General features: G+C 39.4%; 1 protein-coding gene and 1 pseudogene across 1 annotated transcript in view; one reads left to right on the top strand and one right to left on the bottom strand.

Moving 5' to 3' along the window:
• Nucleotides 1–16,074, bottom strand: part of Spg11 (SPG11, spatacsin vesicle trafficking associated) — a 91,654-nt gene that overhangs the window by 10,705 nt on the left and 64,875 nt on the right. The window contains exons 29-30 of the mRNA XM_004623493.2: nt 12,740–12,954; nt 11,301–12,045 (exon numbers count right to left, since the gene is read on the bottom strand). Of these exons, the coding sequence (XP_004623550.1) occupies nt 11,301–12,045; nt 12,740–12,954 (960 nt within the window). The remainder of the gene's footprint in view (nt 1–11,300; nt 12,046–12,739; nt 12,955–16,074) is intronic.
• LOC105741533 lies at nt 6,213–9,118 on the top strand (annotated as a pseudogene).

The following is a 16,074-nucleotide window of genomic DNA, read 5'->3' as shown; positions in this document are numbered from 1 at the left end:
GCATGTTGCCATCTCAACCCAGGGTGTGCTAAGACGGCAACTGAGACTGGGCGTGGTGGCGCCTGCCTGTAATCCCAGCTCTTGAGATTCTGTAAACAGGTGGATTACTACGAGTCCAATCTAGTAGTGAGACCCTGGGCATTCTGTAGACCCTTCCCTATAACAAAAGACAAACAACAAACCACCCACCTCTTTGAGGAGCTGGGGAGATGGCTCAGTTGAATAAGTGCTTGCCTGGCAAGTGCACGGGCATGAGTTCAATCCCCGCCTCCGCAAAACAAAACAAAGAAAAACCTCTTTGAGTTGGCAATTTGGCTGAGTAGTAGAGGCCCTCTGCACTACTTCCCTGCAAAGAGCATGTATGGCAGATGACTTTTAGGGGGAAGGGTACCAGGAATCACTCAGGACTTCAGGCTGGCCAGGCAGGCACTGTACCACTGAGCTATATCCCTGGCTTATAGAACTTTTTTTTTTTGTAATTTGATGAAATATTTCTATTAGAAAAAAAAAATCAGGATATTTATGTAACCAGTGTGTATAAGCATATGTATGTGTGTGCCTATGCTTGTGTGTGCATATTGGATAGAACCCAGGGCCTTGGGCATGTAGGCAAGTGGTCTATCACTGAGCTATATCCCTTACCATTTTAAGAAAAGAGTGTCACTAAGCTGCCCATTCTATCCTTGAGACTTCTGAGCCTCTTTTCTCATTCTTGCAAGTACCTGTGATTACAGGAGTACCTACTGCATCCATACAAAAAGTTCTCCCAGGGAATTTGATGAACATGATACTGAACACACTTTTACTCTGCACACTTCTGTACTGTTACTCACCACAATACACATTAATCCACCGCATTCAAAATATTAAGCAGTACTGGGTGTGCTAGCAAACACCTATAGTCCCAGCACTTAGGAAGTTGAGGCAGAGGCATGGTGAGTCTGAAATGAGCCTGGGATGTACAGCAAGATACTAAAATATACATACATACATACATACATACATGCATACATAAATAGTACACATTACAAATGCTCTAAAGACAAATTAAATTCAACTCAGACCATGTAATCCTACTCATCCTTTGCTGCAGAATCCAATTCTAGGTAAGATGAAATAATCTCACTCACACTATCTCCCTCTGAGTAAGAGGAAAAGCAGATAGAACCCTTCACCCCAGGCAAGTGTACACATGAGATCACTCAAGCAAGCACACACTCTGGGAAAAGCCCTTCAGAGCCAGTTCCAGGGTCAGGAAAGCGCCTAATGCCCACTCTACCCCATGCTAGGCTCCTAAGAATCTGTGGGCAGTGGTGAGAGAGGCTACAGGGGTAGCTCAAATGACCAGACTCAGGCAGGAAGCTTCTTTTCTAAGTAGCTTCTCTGCTCTGGATTCTACTTAGGCTACTGCTCTGGGTACTACTCCCCTCACCTGGCCCTGGATGAGGCATGGTCAGCTAATCCTTCAGCACTGGACAGAAAAGGGAAGCCTTGGACATGCAGAAACTACTTGGAAGAGGCACAGGAAAGCAAGCCTGTAAAATATTTCTTCCCGCAGGGCTCACTCCTGAGCTGTACAAGATGGGTCTGAGCCTGGTACAGAAGCCTCTGCGGACTGCGGTAACCTGTGTACCACTAGCAGGGCACACTGACCTTGGAGAGTACGTGCTGTCAAGGACACTACACTGATGGCAGAACCACAGTCCACACAGGACCTCAGCCTGAAGCACACAGTCTGCTAGAGAACATCGACATTCTTACAGGATTTAAATAAGACCCAGAGTTTCAATGAGTATATTAGAATATAAGCTATTCAAAATATCCAGGGATGCAACTCACAAAAATAGCTATACAAAAAACCTAGAAAATCTCAGTTTACCAGATTAAAAAAAAAAATGCCAGCCAGCATGAAAATGACATACATGTCAGATACGACAAACTTCAAAGCAGCTATTAATGACTGTTCCAACAAACAGCTGTATATGGGTCTTGACACAAACTGAAATTTAGAACTGTTAGCAAAGAAATAGAACACAATAAAGAACAAAGAAATTTTAGAGAAGAAAAACTGAAATGTAAAAATCACCGAAATAAAAGCATAATTACAGATGAAAATGACAGAGGAAGGGCTCAGTGAAAATGAAGACAGATCAACAGAAATGATCCAATGTAAACAGGAAAGAAAAACGTGTGGAAAACAGCCTGAGCCAAGTGTGTGAGATAATAACAAAGCTCTGAATTCATAATATTAAAGTTCTAGAAGGAAAAGAGAAAGATTATGATGATAAAATTATTTTCAAAAAATTAAAGCTGAACTGTGGCTGTTGGTGTCTATCTGTAATCCCCAGCACTCAAGAGACTGAGGCAGGAGGACCACAAGTTTGACAGCTGCCTGGGCTACAGAGTGAATATTTTCTCAAGCTTGACATATACAAGCATATTTAAGAAGTTCAGTGAGTCTCACAAAGTAAATCTAGGGCCAGGGATATAGCTTAGTGGTGTAAGCACCTTCCTGGCAAATGCAAGGTCCTGAGTTCAATCCCTGGTACCGCCAAAAGAAAAAAAAAAATCTTATGAAATATATACCAAAATTTTGAAAGCAATCAAAAATATATGTATGCGACATATAAGTGAACACTGACTCAAATACAGATTTTTCAGCAAGGTACTATGGAGGCCCAAAGAAAGTGGAACTTTTCATTTCTTTCTCTTTCTCTTCCCCCCTTCCTCTTTTCTCCCCATCCCCTTTCTTGGAATTGCATTTTCAAGTTCTAAAGAAAAATCCCAATTAATTTTTTTTAATACTCAGAAAAACTTCTAGATATGGTCATGCTATGTATCCTGGGCTGGCCTCAAACTTGTGATCCTCATGCCTCAGCCTCCCAGAGTGCTGAAATTACAGGAGTGAACCACTATCTCTGGCTAAAAACATCATTTAGAAATGAAGGTGATACAGAGATATTTGTAGGTAAAGAAAAATTGCTGCCAGCAAGACAACTCTATTTTTTTTTTTTTTTTTTTTTTTTTGCGGAACCGGGGATTGAACTCAGATCCTTGCGTTTTGCCAGTCAAGCACTTATCCTACTGAGCCATCTTCCCGGCCCCATCAAGACAACTCTAAAAGAATTACCAAATGAAATCATTCAGATGAAAGGAAAAAAAAATCAGAAGGAATTTGGGGAACATAAGGAATAAACAAGAGCAGAGAAAGTTTAAGTAGCTGATTAAATATAATAGACTATTCTTAAAATACGTATTTCCAATTAAAAGCAAAAATTACAGCATTGTTTGATGGGGTTTTCCATGCATGGAAGATGTAGTATAGCAAGACTTGGAAAGAAGAGAAAAGACAACTAGCATGGAACACAAGGATAGTAAGAAAATGTGGGTGCAGTAGGATGGTGGTTTAAAAATTCAAAAATAAAGCCAGGTGTGGCAACTCTTGTCTGTAATCCCAGCACTCAGCAGGCTACATAGTGAGCTCAAGGCCAGCCTGAACTGCATAGTGAGACTCTTGTCTCAAAACAAAACAAAACAAAAAAAAGTGATAATAAAACAATAAAATAAAAACTATAAAAATGAAAAAAAAATACAAAAAGTAAACTGAAAGATCAATCCTCTAGAGCAAATCAGAATATCCAGGTTGTGGACAAAGGGAAGCCACTGGTCCACAGCTCTCCCAGTAGCCTTTACCCAACCACAGCCAAAGCAGTTTGCAACCAGGAGGCAGCTCCAGAGGGACTGACAGCTCTCACCTCTCCCAGGAACAGTCCACAGGCCAAAATGGTAAAAGGAGCTGTTGTGTAAAAACAGCAAGTGCCTGAGGGTTTTGCTTGTTTCCTGCTTATCTGTCTGCTCTGGGTTTTCTTTTCTCTTTTCTTGCTTTTTTATTAATATTATTTTCATTATTTTTAAGTTTTTTCTTTATTCCTTGCTTTTAGTCTTTTTTCTCTGTTTAACTTTTTCTTCCCTATTCTTTTCTTGGTCTTCCTCATTTCCCCAATTCTCTTGTCTTCCCTCTTTTCTTCTCTACCTTTCATATAACATACATTTAGTTGGGGTCTGTATATATGCAAAAGAATAAGGACTGACCAGTGCTTTAACTTAAATAGTACCTTTCAAGGCCATTAACAGAAATGTGCTCAGAGGATCTAAACAAAACTAACTACAAATATATTAAGTTTCCAAGAATCACACTTTTCTTCAGTCTCTAAATACATTTCTCTTCCTTGGAATCCCTCCTCCTACTATACAAACATTCTCCCAAACTCCCCCTAACCCTTTACTTTAAAAATAACTATAAAGGGGCTGGTGAGATGGCTCAGTGGTCTAGGGCACCTACTTAGAACAAGCTCAGTAAAGCACAGGGACTGGGGTTCAATCCCCCCCCCCACCGCATGCCAGCCAGCCCCGCCCCCTGGTGGGCTGAGCTGGCCACACACACACACACACACACACACACACACATACACACACACACATAAATAATTTAAAAAAAAAAACCCAAAACTATAAAATACAGCTATTGTTATGGTTGTATTGGAGTTAGAGCCCAACTTCCTATCTACTTTTCACCTACTGACATTTCTCTTACCACTTCTCTTCTCATTTACCCTCATCAATTCCTCTTACTCTTTCCTTCCCCTCTCCTTCCACATCCCAGACTAACCACTAATATTGGTATAGTAAAATCTATAAGGGACACTGATCAAAGGATGAAATTGTCAAAATATGTTTTAATGTTTATGAGTGACAGATAGTTGATCTGTAGATGCTGTGTAACCAGCAGGAATTTTCACCTTAGAAACAGTTAAGACAACACCTCTTGACAAATAAAGCCAAGATCACATGACTGGAAAACAGAACCTAACTAAAGGATCTTTTTATCACTAACTTCACTCAACTTGACCAAACAGCACACCTACACAAAGAGGAATATGATAAAAGCAAGGTAACAAAGTATTTCTGAAAGGCCTGGGATATAGCTCAGTGGCACAAGTGTCTGCCTGGCAAGTGCAAGGTCCTGAGTTCTATCCCCAGTACCAAAAAAAAAAAAAAAAAAAAAAATTGCTGAAAACTCCCAACTCTCCCAAAATAAAGGAGACACATATTGGGCCTGATCAGACCTGGTGTGGTGGTGCATGCCTGTAATCCCAGCACTTGGGAGGCTGAAGCAGGTGGATTGCTACAAAGTGAGCTCAAGATGAGCCTGAACAGACAGAGAGACCCTGCCTAAAAAAAAAAAAAAAAAAAGGAAGATACTGATCTGATGAAGAGGAAATCAAATACCCAATAGCTGAACTGTAGGAAACAGTCACAGGGAAAAGTCAAGAAACTTGGTAGGCTCAAAGATATAACCATGCTGGGGCCAGGGAGATGGCTCAGTAGAATAAGCGCTTCCCTGGAAAGCATAAGGGCCTGAGTTCAATCCCTGGTTCAAAAAAAAAAAAAGATATAACCATGCTAACAATGGAATTAAACTGACCAATGTCTTTTTTTTTTTTTTTTTGGCGGAGCTGGGGATTGAACTCAGGCCCTTGCGCTTGCCAGGGAAGTGCTTATTCCACTGAGCCATCTCCCTGGCCCCAGAACTGACCAATGTCTTTAAAGAATTTTAAATTAAAAAATTCAAAGAGCTAATCAAAACTATTCAAAACATGAATAACAAATTAACTGAAGAAGTAGAGTCCATGCAAAGGTGCCAAAGAGAAATCCTGGAGCTAAAGAATTCTACTTAACATATGAACAACAGAAGTAACCAATGAGACCTGAAAAACAGATGGGAAGCATATGGTCATGTACTCAAGAGAAACCTTCAAAATAACAAGATAGCAAGGAAAATTGATCCAACAGCTATAAGACTAACCCAAGACTAATTGGAGTTATAGAAAAATTAGAGGACGCACATACAGGCTAAATAATCTTTTATAGAAACCACAGCAGATTTTCTAAGTACAGGGAAAACCCCCCCTGAACATTCATATAATGGAGGCATATAAAACCCCAAATAATTATAAGAGAAGAAACTACCCAGGACACTGGACAAGATCCTGTAAGTTTCAGTTCCATTCTGGCATACAAAGTGGTGACAATGAGAGTGGCACAGGCAGTGGTCGGACCAGAAGCAACAGGAGATGGCTGGCAGGTGTCCGCGGGTTTGCTTCTTGGCCACATTCCTGCCCCATCTGAGCTCTGTGAGAATATGGAAGCCTGCAGCAGCTGACCAGTGAGAGGCGCCAATGGTGAGGCACAGCACGTGAAAAGAAGGCATCCTGCACCAGGCTAGAATGGTGACAAGAGTCAAGCTCTTCCAGAGGCCTTTTGTGGCAGATCAGTATACTGAATGTTTTATGTGGAGAACAGCAGGAGGAGGTTCTAGAAATGGGCCTGAAATTTTTGATCCTAAAATATTAGAATAATTTTAAATCATATTCAAGAACTCCAGTTTATGGATGAAAGGATTTAAAGGAAGGTAGAGAAATTAGAGCAACAGTCAGAAGGAAGCCAAAGAACTTGCCAAGAAAGTGGAAGAGCATCACAAAAGCAATTAGGTTGCCATCCAACATCTCCAAGAACTAGAGGAGCACATTAGCTATGTAGCAACTAAAGGGTGTTGCCTTGGAGACCAGCAGGAAGAGGCAGACACACCTAGACAGTAGGCAGTGGAGGCTTAGAAACTGAGGAACTACTTTAAGGAATTTCTGGATGGAGAACTGAAATCTGAAGTTTTTATACATCCCGAAAAGACAAAGGAAGCAGGAGACATCATTGAGAATTTGCACCTAACTGCCCATGATTTACCTTTTGACAGATTTTCAGAAGCAAAACTCAAAATTGCAAATAAATATCATGATTTAGAATGCTGATTCAGGAGTTTACTAGTTAAAGGTGAAATCTCTAGAATAAGCAGAGCTACTTCATTTTAAGGGTTATTCCTAGAGTGCTGATGTTTATACAAAGCACAGCCTGGAGGGTGTTTACCTGAGAAATTATATATTTGGCATCTATATATCTATATATCTATATATCTCCTATATATCATATATATAGGTGGTGGGGTTTTTTTTTTGTTGTTGTTACCAGGAATTAAACTCAGGACCTTGGACTTGCCAGGCAGGTGTTTATGCTGCTGAGCTATATCCCTGGCCCCAGAAATGATAAATGTGAAGATGCAGCAAAACTATGTCAAGGGATGAACGAGTAAGTTGGAGAGATATTTAGTAATTGAGAAATAGCACTGTTTATATTTATTCAAAATGTATTTGAAATCAAACCAGAGTTTTGAGACAGACAAATTGGAAGAATGTAGGAAATCAGATGCAGAACAGTATCTCAAAATTTTGGATGTAAAAGAACCACCAAGCTTTCCATCAAGTTCATGGAGTTTAATTTAGGTACTGATAAAGAGACTTTCTTTTCTTAGCTTATTGATCCATTTTCATTTCCTATTTGGAGAACTGAAGGGCCGGGGAGATGGCTTAGTGGAATAAGCGCTTCCCTGGCAAGCGCAAGGGCCTGAGTTCAATCCCTGGTTCCGGAAAAAAGAAAAAAGAAAAAAAAAAGCAGTGGAGAACTGTATTGTGGTAGAGACTGGCTATTTGAAAAGCAGATGGGCTATGATCCTGCAACACTATTATGATTCAAAAAAACCATCAAGAGTTTCACTGGCACAGGAAGTATACAAGATCTGCAAGGGAGAATTACTGTACCCACTTATCACTGGGGCAAGAATTGACACTCACAGGGAAACTCTATTCCAAGAAATGGGAGTTAAGTTTTTATAAGAAACCAAACAAGCCTTTCAAAGTGTCATAGGCTCTCTGATTCTTCTGATTTACTAAGGAATGCCTTTAGTTTACCATTCTCGTGGATTTGTAGGCACTGAACATATTATGCTTTGGAAACAGGTCTTCCTAGCATCCCTTCCTCAGATTCTAGGAAAGTAAATCTTTTATTTTTTGCCTATTTTTTTTTAATCTTTTGTATCTATTTTCTTATTTATTTGGTACAGGGTCTCACTGCATAGCTCAGACTTGTAGTGATTCTCCTGTCTCAACCTCCCCAGCGCTGGGATTACAGGTGTGCACCACCATGCCTCCATTAGCTACAGCAATTAGGCAAGAGATAAAGAAATAGGCTGGTGTGGTAGCACATGCTTGTAGTCTCAGCATTCAGGAAGCTGATGCTGCGAGTTTGAGCCCAGCCTGCGGTACATAGGCAAGTTCAAAGCCAGACTGGATTACACAGTGAGACTCTGTCTCAAAACAAAAACCAAAACCTGGGGATACAGAAATAAAAGGGACAAGTATAGAAAAGGAAGAAGTCTAATTACCATTATTGGTAGATGACATTTTCGTGTACACAGAAGATCCAAAAATTCAACCAAAAGACTGTTAGACAAACAGTAGCAAGGCAGAATGCAATATCAACACAAAAAACAAGTAGACTTCCTGTACACCCATAATGAATTTGCTGAAAAAGAAATCAGGTAAACAAAACCATTCACAATAGTATCAAGAAAAATTAAATTCTTAGAATTAACCTAAACAAGGAAACAAAAGACTTCTACAATGAAAACTACAGCATTATGAAGAAGGAGATTGAAGAGGTCTTCAGAAAATAGATACCCTGTTGTTAATGTTTTGAGTCTAGATATCTTCCCAAAGCCTCATATGGTCATAGGTCCTTTTTCAGAGGTGGCTGAATCTCGAGCATGTGATGCTGGGATTGCGGGTGTATGATTAGTAATCCACTGACTGGACTGGTATATCCTGGCTAGGATTAAGGGTGTGGGTGCTACACCCACCATCTTAGGGCAGGTTGCCTGCATAAAATATAAGGGATGCAAAGTCTTATCTCTTCCTCCTGTTGCTTTTTCTGTCTTCTGCCACCATAAACTGTTGCCCCTCTGCTATGTACCATCCTGTCTTGGACTCAGTCTATAAATGGGTGGAAATCTCTACAAACTATAAGCTAATAAACTTTTTCTCCTTTAACTTTGGGTGTCCAGCATTGTATCTCAGCAACATAAAAAGTACTTAAGACACCTCTGTTCCTGGGTAGGCAGAATGAGTATTGTTTAAATGACCACACTACCTAAACTGATTCACAGATTTAATGCAATTCCAGTCAAAATACTAACAGCATGCAGCAGCCAGGGTTTGATTCCCAGCCTGCCATGCCGGCCCTGACTCCGGGTCATGCTGAGAGGGGGTTGAGACTGTGCTTGGTGTCGTGTGCCTATAATCCCAGCACTTGGAAGGCTGAAAACAGGAGAATCACTACAAGTTCGATCTACATAGTGAGACCTTGTAGACTCTGTACTAAAAAAACCCCAAAAAACAAAAAACCCCAAAACTAATAGCATCCCTCACAGAACTAGAAAAAAAAACTGTCCTAAAATTCATACAGAACCAGAAGAGATATAGAATAGCAAAGTAATCTTGGGCAATAAGAACAGGGAAAGAGGCATCACAATTTGGACTTCAAGTTATATTACAAAGCTACAGTGATAAAAATAGAATGGTACTGGCACAAAAAACCAGAAATGTGGATCAAAAGAACAGGATAGAATATAAAGAAACAACCCCAGGCACATTATGTCATTTGATTTCTAATGAAGGGGCCAAAAGTACAGATTTAAAGAAAGACAGTTTCTTTTAAAAATGGTGCAGAGAAAACTGGTTACATGCATGCAGAAAATTGAATCTAGATCAGTATATAATATCATATACTGGAATAAAACCAAAACGGATGAGACACACAAATATTAAAATAGAAACAAGGGCTGGTCAGATAGCTCAATGGACTAAGCACTTGCTTTGGCAAGTGCGGGGGACAGGGTTTGATCACCAGTCTTACGTGCTGGCTGACCCCACCCCTGAGGTGTGCTGAGCCTGCATTGGGGTGTGGTGGCACATGCCTATAATCCCAGCGCTGGCTCTAGGGAGGCTGAAAATAGGAGGATCACTACAAGTCCGATCTGTGTAGTGAGACCCTGTACTAAAATACTAAAATACATTCAAATAACCTAGAAAGTAGAAAGCTGGGAACACAGTTCAGGTCAAAGGCTCTAGGTTCAATCTCTATACATTAAAAAAGAATTATGGATCACTATTCCTCACAAATGCAAAACTCTTTAGCAAAATGGCCAATCAATTCTAGGTATATAAAAAAAGATGGGGGTGGGGTGGGGAGATAGCTCAGTGGAATAAGTGCTTGCCTGGCAAGTGCAAGGTCCTGAGTTAGAGCCCTGGTATAAATAAATAAATAAATAAATAAATAAATAAATAAATGCATGCACCAAGACCAGGTGAGGTTTGTCCTGAGGATGCAAGACTAGGGCAATATTCAAAAATCAAATAATAACTTCTGCCATAGTAATAGTCTAAAGAATAATAGTAACAATAATAAAATCCTATATAATCAGGTCAACAGATACAAGAAAAAGAATGACAAAAGTCAGCATTCATTCATGATAAAATTTTTCACCAAACTAGGAATAAAAAGGAACATTCTTCAAGATGACAAAATAGACCTTTAAAAAGTCTACAGCTATTATCATCTCTAATGATGGGAAGGCTTTACTCTTAAAGACCAGTAACAAAGCAAGCAGTTCATTCTAGCCCCTCCCAACCAAAGCAGTATTGAAAGGCTGAGGTAATGCAATGAAATAACAACAAACAGGGGCCAGGGAGACAGTTCAGTAGAATAAGCGCGTGCCTGGCAATTGCAAGGGCCTGAGTTCAAATCCCTGGTTCCGCCAAAAAAAAAAAAAAAAAAAAAAAAAAAAAAAAAAAAAAAAAAAGTAAATAAAAGGCAGAGAGACTGGAAAAGAAACAAAACTGTCTCTTCTACATAGAAGTTTACCCTGCTCCTATATCCCAGTGATGGTATATTTTAGAGCTTTCAAGATACTAATAACCTACTGTGGCATGCATGATATAGTTCACTACCACTGCTACATACTATGCATGTGCAAGTGAAAACGTAATAATTTGTATAGAATACATTTCAGTAAACTAGCTTTAGATCGGACAGATTCTAACTCTAACATACACCTAGTTAGAAGGTAGGCATTAGAAGGTAATCCACAAACTAGGTAATTGTTTCCAGGTAATCCATAAAGTAGAAAACTGACAACTATCTAGTAATCGATAACTGTCAATCACCTACCTTATAAATTAGCTAGCAAAAGTTGCTGTCTCCTTACACAAATGTAGTTATAATACCATAAGGGACTCTTCCTTCTTGGAAACAGGCTAACAGTGATTTGGACAGAGGGCAGGTCTTTTACTTACTGCTTTGGTCTTTCCCTAGAACATCCGGCTCCTCTTCTTCCTCAGGAAGCTGAGCACTTTGTAGAAGAGCACGGATTTCTGGATGCAGGTCATCCACACTTGCTTCCCCCGAGGCCAAGGCTCGGCAGTGCAACACCAAGGCAACATCTCGGTTATAGAAATGAAAATACCGGCATATTCTACTTGCCTCATGTACATGGCCATCATCCAGAAGGCGCCCAATCAGAAAGCTCAGTGATTCCTGCTCCTTCCAATCCAGTCTATTCTCACATGTCTCTATGGATGGAAGGCCAGTAAGTTCCAAGTATTTAGATGTGTTCAGAGCAGCCAATTTGGAGAAAGAAAACTCCCTGGCTAAGCTATCAAAAGAAAGTTCACCACTAGTTGAAATTTGTTGAGAAAATCTTGGCTCTGCATCCTGCTGCTGCCCTTGGAGGGTATGCTGGGTGATGCGGCAGACCCAGATCTGCTCCTCCAGTTCCTCTAGCTTGTCCAAGGGCACTGGGTCCTCCTGTGCAAGCCAGTGCCCAGCCAGGGTGAGCAGCAGATGGCGCTCTTCAGTACTGCCTCTTCCAACTGGGTGTTCATAGGCCACATGGGCCTGGGAGGAGAAAAAGGAAGAAGCTGCTTTATTTGAAATGGAATTCTTCTTGAAGTTCTCATGGCATTTTTTCCAGAAATCAATTCTTGCTTGTTCCAAGGACCACTGTTTCATGTGCTTTAGTACCTGCATTTCCTGTGTTATCTGTGAAATTGTAACAAGCACGTTTTAGCCTTATTTTTTATTTTTATTTTTTTAATTTTAGCCTTTTTAGATAATAAAGTATCATAAATGTTAATGTTCCCTACAAAAGGTTTATTTTTTGGCTGGCTCAGGATGACTTAAGGGCAGGTCTGGTAAGGCCTGAGGAGTTGGGGATTGAACCACAGTATCCTGAGCCTGACTTCCTTTGCTTAAGCAGGCATTTAAACAACTGAGCTAATGGGCAGGCCCCCAATGCTCCCTAAATACGTACATCATAACTCCTAAAATCAAATTATATCAAAGAACATAGGACCTATGAAGTTCAAGAGGAAACCACTATATATTTAATTCTACTCAAAGGAAAATAATTATAGCATATCCTGCAGGCTACACTTATATTCTTCAATAATGACCATCTTAGGCTCATCCATTTCTAGAAATATGTGTGCCAAGTATAGAAAGGAGTAGTGGTGCACACCTGTATCCCAAGTACTTGAGAGGCTAAGGCAGCAGGATGGCAAGTTCAAGGCCAGCCTGGGTAACTCTGAGGTACCTGTCTCCAAATGAAATTTAAAGGTGGTGGGGATAACCTATTATGTATGGGGCCCTAGATTCAATCCCCAGGACTATAAGAAAAGAACAGAAAAAGTTAAAAAGGTAAGGCTTTGAATAACTTAAAAAAGATTAATGATACCTCTTCAATAACCAAGTTGTCCACAGGTAACTCAGCTAATTCTGCTGTTCTCCTGGCCAAAGCAAACTGTCCATCTGTCTGCAGTCTTTCCAAAATAGATCTACATTCATGCTGAAAATTTTCAATGCTGTAGCTGATAATAACTGTATGATTAATGGGTATGGATGTATCCTTCAAAATGTGGTTAAGGACACACAGCTTCTTTATATCTGGATCTGTGCCAAAGAGAAGGGGATACTGTGGTATTTCAAGAGTAATGAAACATGAAGGGAAAAAGAGATACATCTTAAACATATTAGTGTGATTAAAGAAAAACAACCACATTTTTCTATTCTGATGGGCTAACAGAAGACATAGATCAAAGATGCCACAATCTGGCTCTGCAAATCCTTACTGACAAGTCTAGCTGAACTTGACTTTCCCTAAAGTAAGAACTGTTAAAACAACACATGGATTCAATCTATACATCTGACTTTAGATACAAGGCACAGGTTGGTGTCCTAAATTGTAGTAAGTGGCAAGGCAGTAACCAGATAATTTTAGCTACTCACTAAGGCTGTCCCATCTCTTTCTGGATTTTTCTTTATCTTGATGAAATCTGTGTGAATGACTATTCATTTTCTCATTCGAAGTTGGCATCATGTGGACTGAGACAAAGAACATGTAGGAGAGCTGGAACTGCAGCTGGTCATTAGCCCAGGCTTTAATGTGATACACAATATTCAGAATGGAGCACCATTTGCTCATTTGCTTGCTACTGACTTAGAACAAGGAAACTCCTATGTCTTCTTCCTGAAAATCAGTATCTTAAAAATATTAAGAATTCTCTGTCAGAAAAAGATGAAGATGTAGCTCAATAGAATAGCACTTGTCTAGCATGCATGAGTCACTGGGTTTGATGTCAGTATTACAAAAAAAAAATTTTTTTTTTTAAATAAACAAAATGTATTGGAGCCAGACATGGTGGTACATTCCTGTAATCCCAACAGCTAAGACAGAAGGATCACTGTGAATTCAATGCTAGGCTAAGGCTACACACAGTGAGCTCAAGACACTAATTCAAAACAAGTACTATTCTGGAGATGTAGCTCAGTAGTACAGCACTTGTCTCATGTGTGTGAAGACCTTATTTAAATCCCTAGTACTAAAAAAAAATCTATTAGAAACTGGGTACAGTGGTGTACCTGCATAATCCCAGCATTTGGGAAGGCTGAGGCAAGAGGACTGCAAGTTTGAGTCATGTCTCAGGAACTCAGAAAAATCCTGCCTCAAAAATAAAAAAGGGGGGTAATTTGAGCAACTACTTTGAAGATAACATTATGCAATATAATAACTATTGTTAATTTCCTATAATCTTGTTTTGAAATTCTGTGTATTTTTTACTGATTTTTTAATTCTCTTAAATAAAAGGGGGATTGGGATGCAGCTCAGTAGCTCCTGGGCTAGTGATACTTTAGTATAAAGGAATATTATCATCATTAAAAAACCCTGAAAGTATTAAACAAGTATAAAAGAATAAAATTTTTTTAATTAAATAAGCATCAAACTTAAGAGATTGTCAACATCTGGAAGACTACAGAGAAAAAAGCATAATTTGTCTTTTTTTTACAATGTAAAATATAAATTTATATTTATGTATGTGCACACATGTACAAATTTATAGAAGATCAATATTTGGGATGTTAAGAATACAGCATTCCTTTCAACTTCTAATATCATCTCAGGGCAAGTTTCTGTACAAAATATCTTTGCCTTTGGACAGAGGTGACAAAAGAAGGAATAGTATTTCTCATCCCTAGTTAGTTACTGCATGTGACACTCTACCAGAGTGGAGGCAGGAAACCAGTCTGGGCCAAGGAAGAAGTAGCAGGTGAGGATTAAAAGCGTAGAGCTAACATCCCTGGACGCGTCCCTCTCATCCTCAAGTGCTCCACTAGCAAGGCAGGCAGGCGCCCAAACTCAATTCTTTCATCACCTTATACAGCGCACCACCTCACATCTACTGTTTTTAACCTCATATGAGGAAAAAGAAGACATCTGTGATGGTGAGAAAAAGGAGGCTTCAGAATCAGAAATTTAGATGAAGTAAAAGATACTCGTTCCTAGAAACCGTAATTGAATATGAAATAAATGAAAACACAAAATTTGTTCACATTGTGATTAATGTCAGTAGTAAAAAACTGAACTTGAGTCATAGGTCATCAAGCTTTTTCAGGCTAAACTTTTCGTTAAAACATATAAGCACTCATTTCTATGAAAAGGATATACATTTTCAAATAACTAATAACATGACTTAAATGTTAATTATTTAATGAATTATAATTTTAGTAAATTTGAACCCAAGTATTAAATCAGTCACACAGTGTCTTGTTACGTTCCTTTTTAATCTTTAGAACTGTCCTGCATGAGCTGCAATCAGTATGCAGTGATGGAGTCAACAGCGGCATGTAAAATATAACTGAATATACATGTAATGCATAGGCATACACAGGTGCACGCACACCCAATCTACAGTGAGAATTAGATTTAGGTATTCACTCTCGAGAACCTCCATAGGAATACAGTTTCTCTGGTGCTATTTCTAAATTCCTACAATGGCAGTTTTTCTATGGACTATTTTTCGGTTTTGGATTTAAAGTACAAAAAGATGTCTTTTTCCTGCTGGTGTTCATCACCCTTAGTTTTTATGTATGAAACTACTAGAGTTGGCCAAATGAATCTTATTTGGAGCCAGTAAGAGTTAGCAGTGGGCAGGGGCCAGAGAGCTTTCAGCAGAGAAGAATAAGGTCAACAGGTCCTAGGACCCTGCTTCCCCTTCCACAGCTGGGGTTCCATGTGAGGCTGGTGTCCTAAAGCCATGCCCACCATAATTTGTCTTTGAACATTCCAAAAAAAAGTACGCATTTGTGACTCGGTTTGCAACCCTGGGCAACAATGACTGAATTCTTTTTTTTTTTTTTCCTGTGCCAGGGATCAAACTCAGGACCTTACGCTTGCCAGGCAAGCACTTATTCCACTGAGCTATCTTCCCAGCCCCTGGGCAACAATGACTTGCTAGGGTTCTCACAGACAGAAAAATGCCAGTGACACATTAATTCAGGAACTTGGGTGAGGGAGAAGCAGAACTATTTGACACCTGCTTAGAATAAGACTGGATATATTTTTTATAACAGGTGCTGTTGTACCATGTTTTGAATGTTTCAACTCAAATTTGAAGTTATCTGTAACTCTTCACTAGATTGCAAATGTAATGTTACCCATCATATGCATTCTTATTTCCTGACTGCCCTCCTAAAATATATATAATTTTATATATTTTTTTTTATTTTAGGGAA

This window comes from Octodon degus, unplaced genomic scaffold (genome assembly GCF_000260255.1).
Source record: "Octodon degus isolate 3935 unplaced genomic scaffold, OctDeg1.0 scaffold00002, whole genome shotgun sequence".
Classification (NCBI taxonomy): domain Eukaryota; kingdom Metazoa; phylum Chordata; class Mammalia; order Rodentia; family Octodontidae; genus Octodon; species Octodon degus.
The sequence above is the reverse complement of the archived record's forward strand: the minus strand, read 5'-3'. Positions and strand labels throughout refer to the sequence as shown.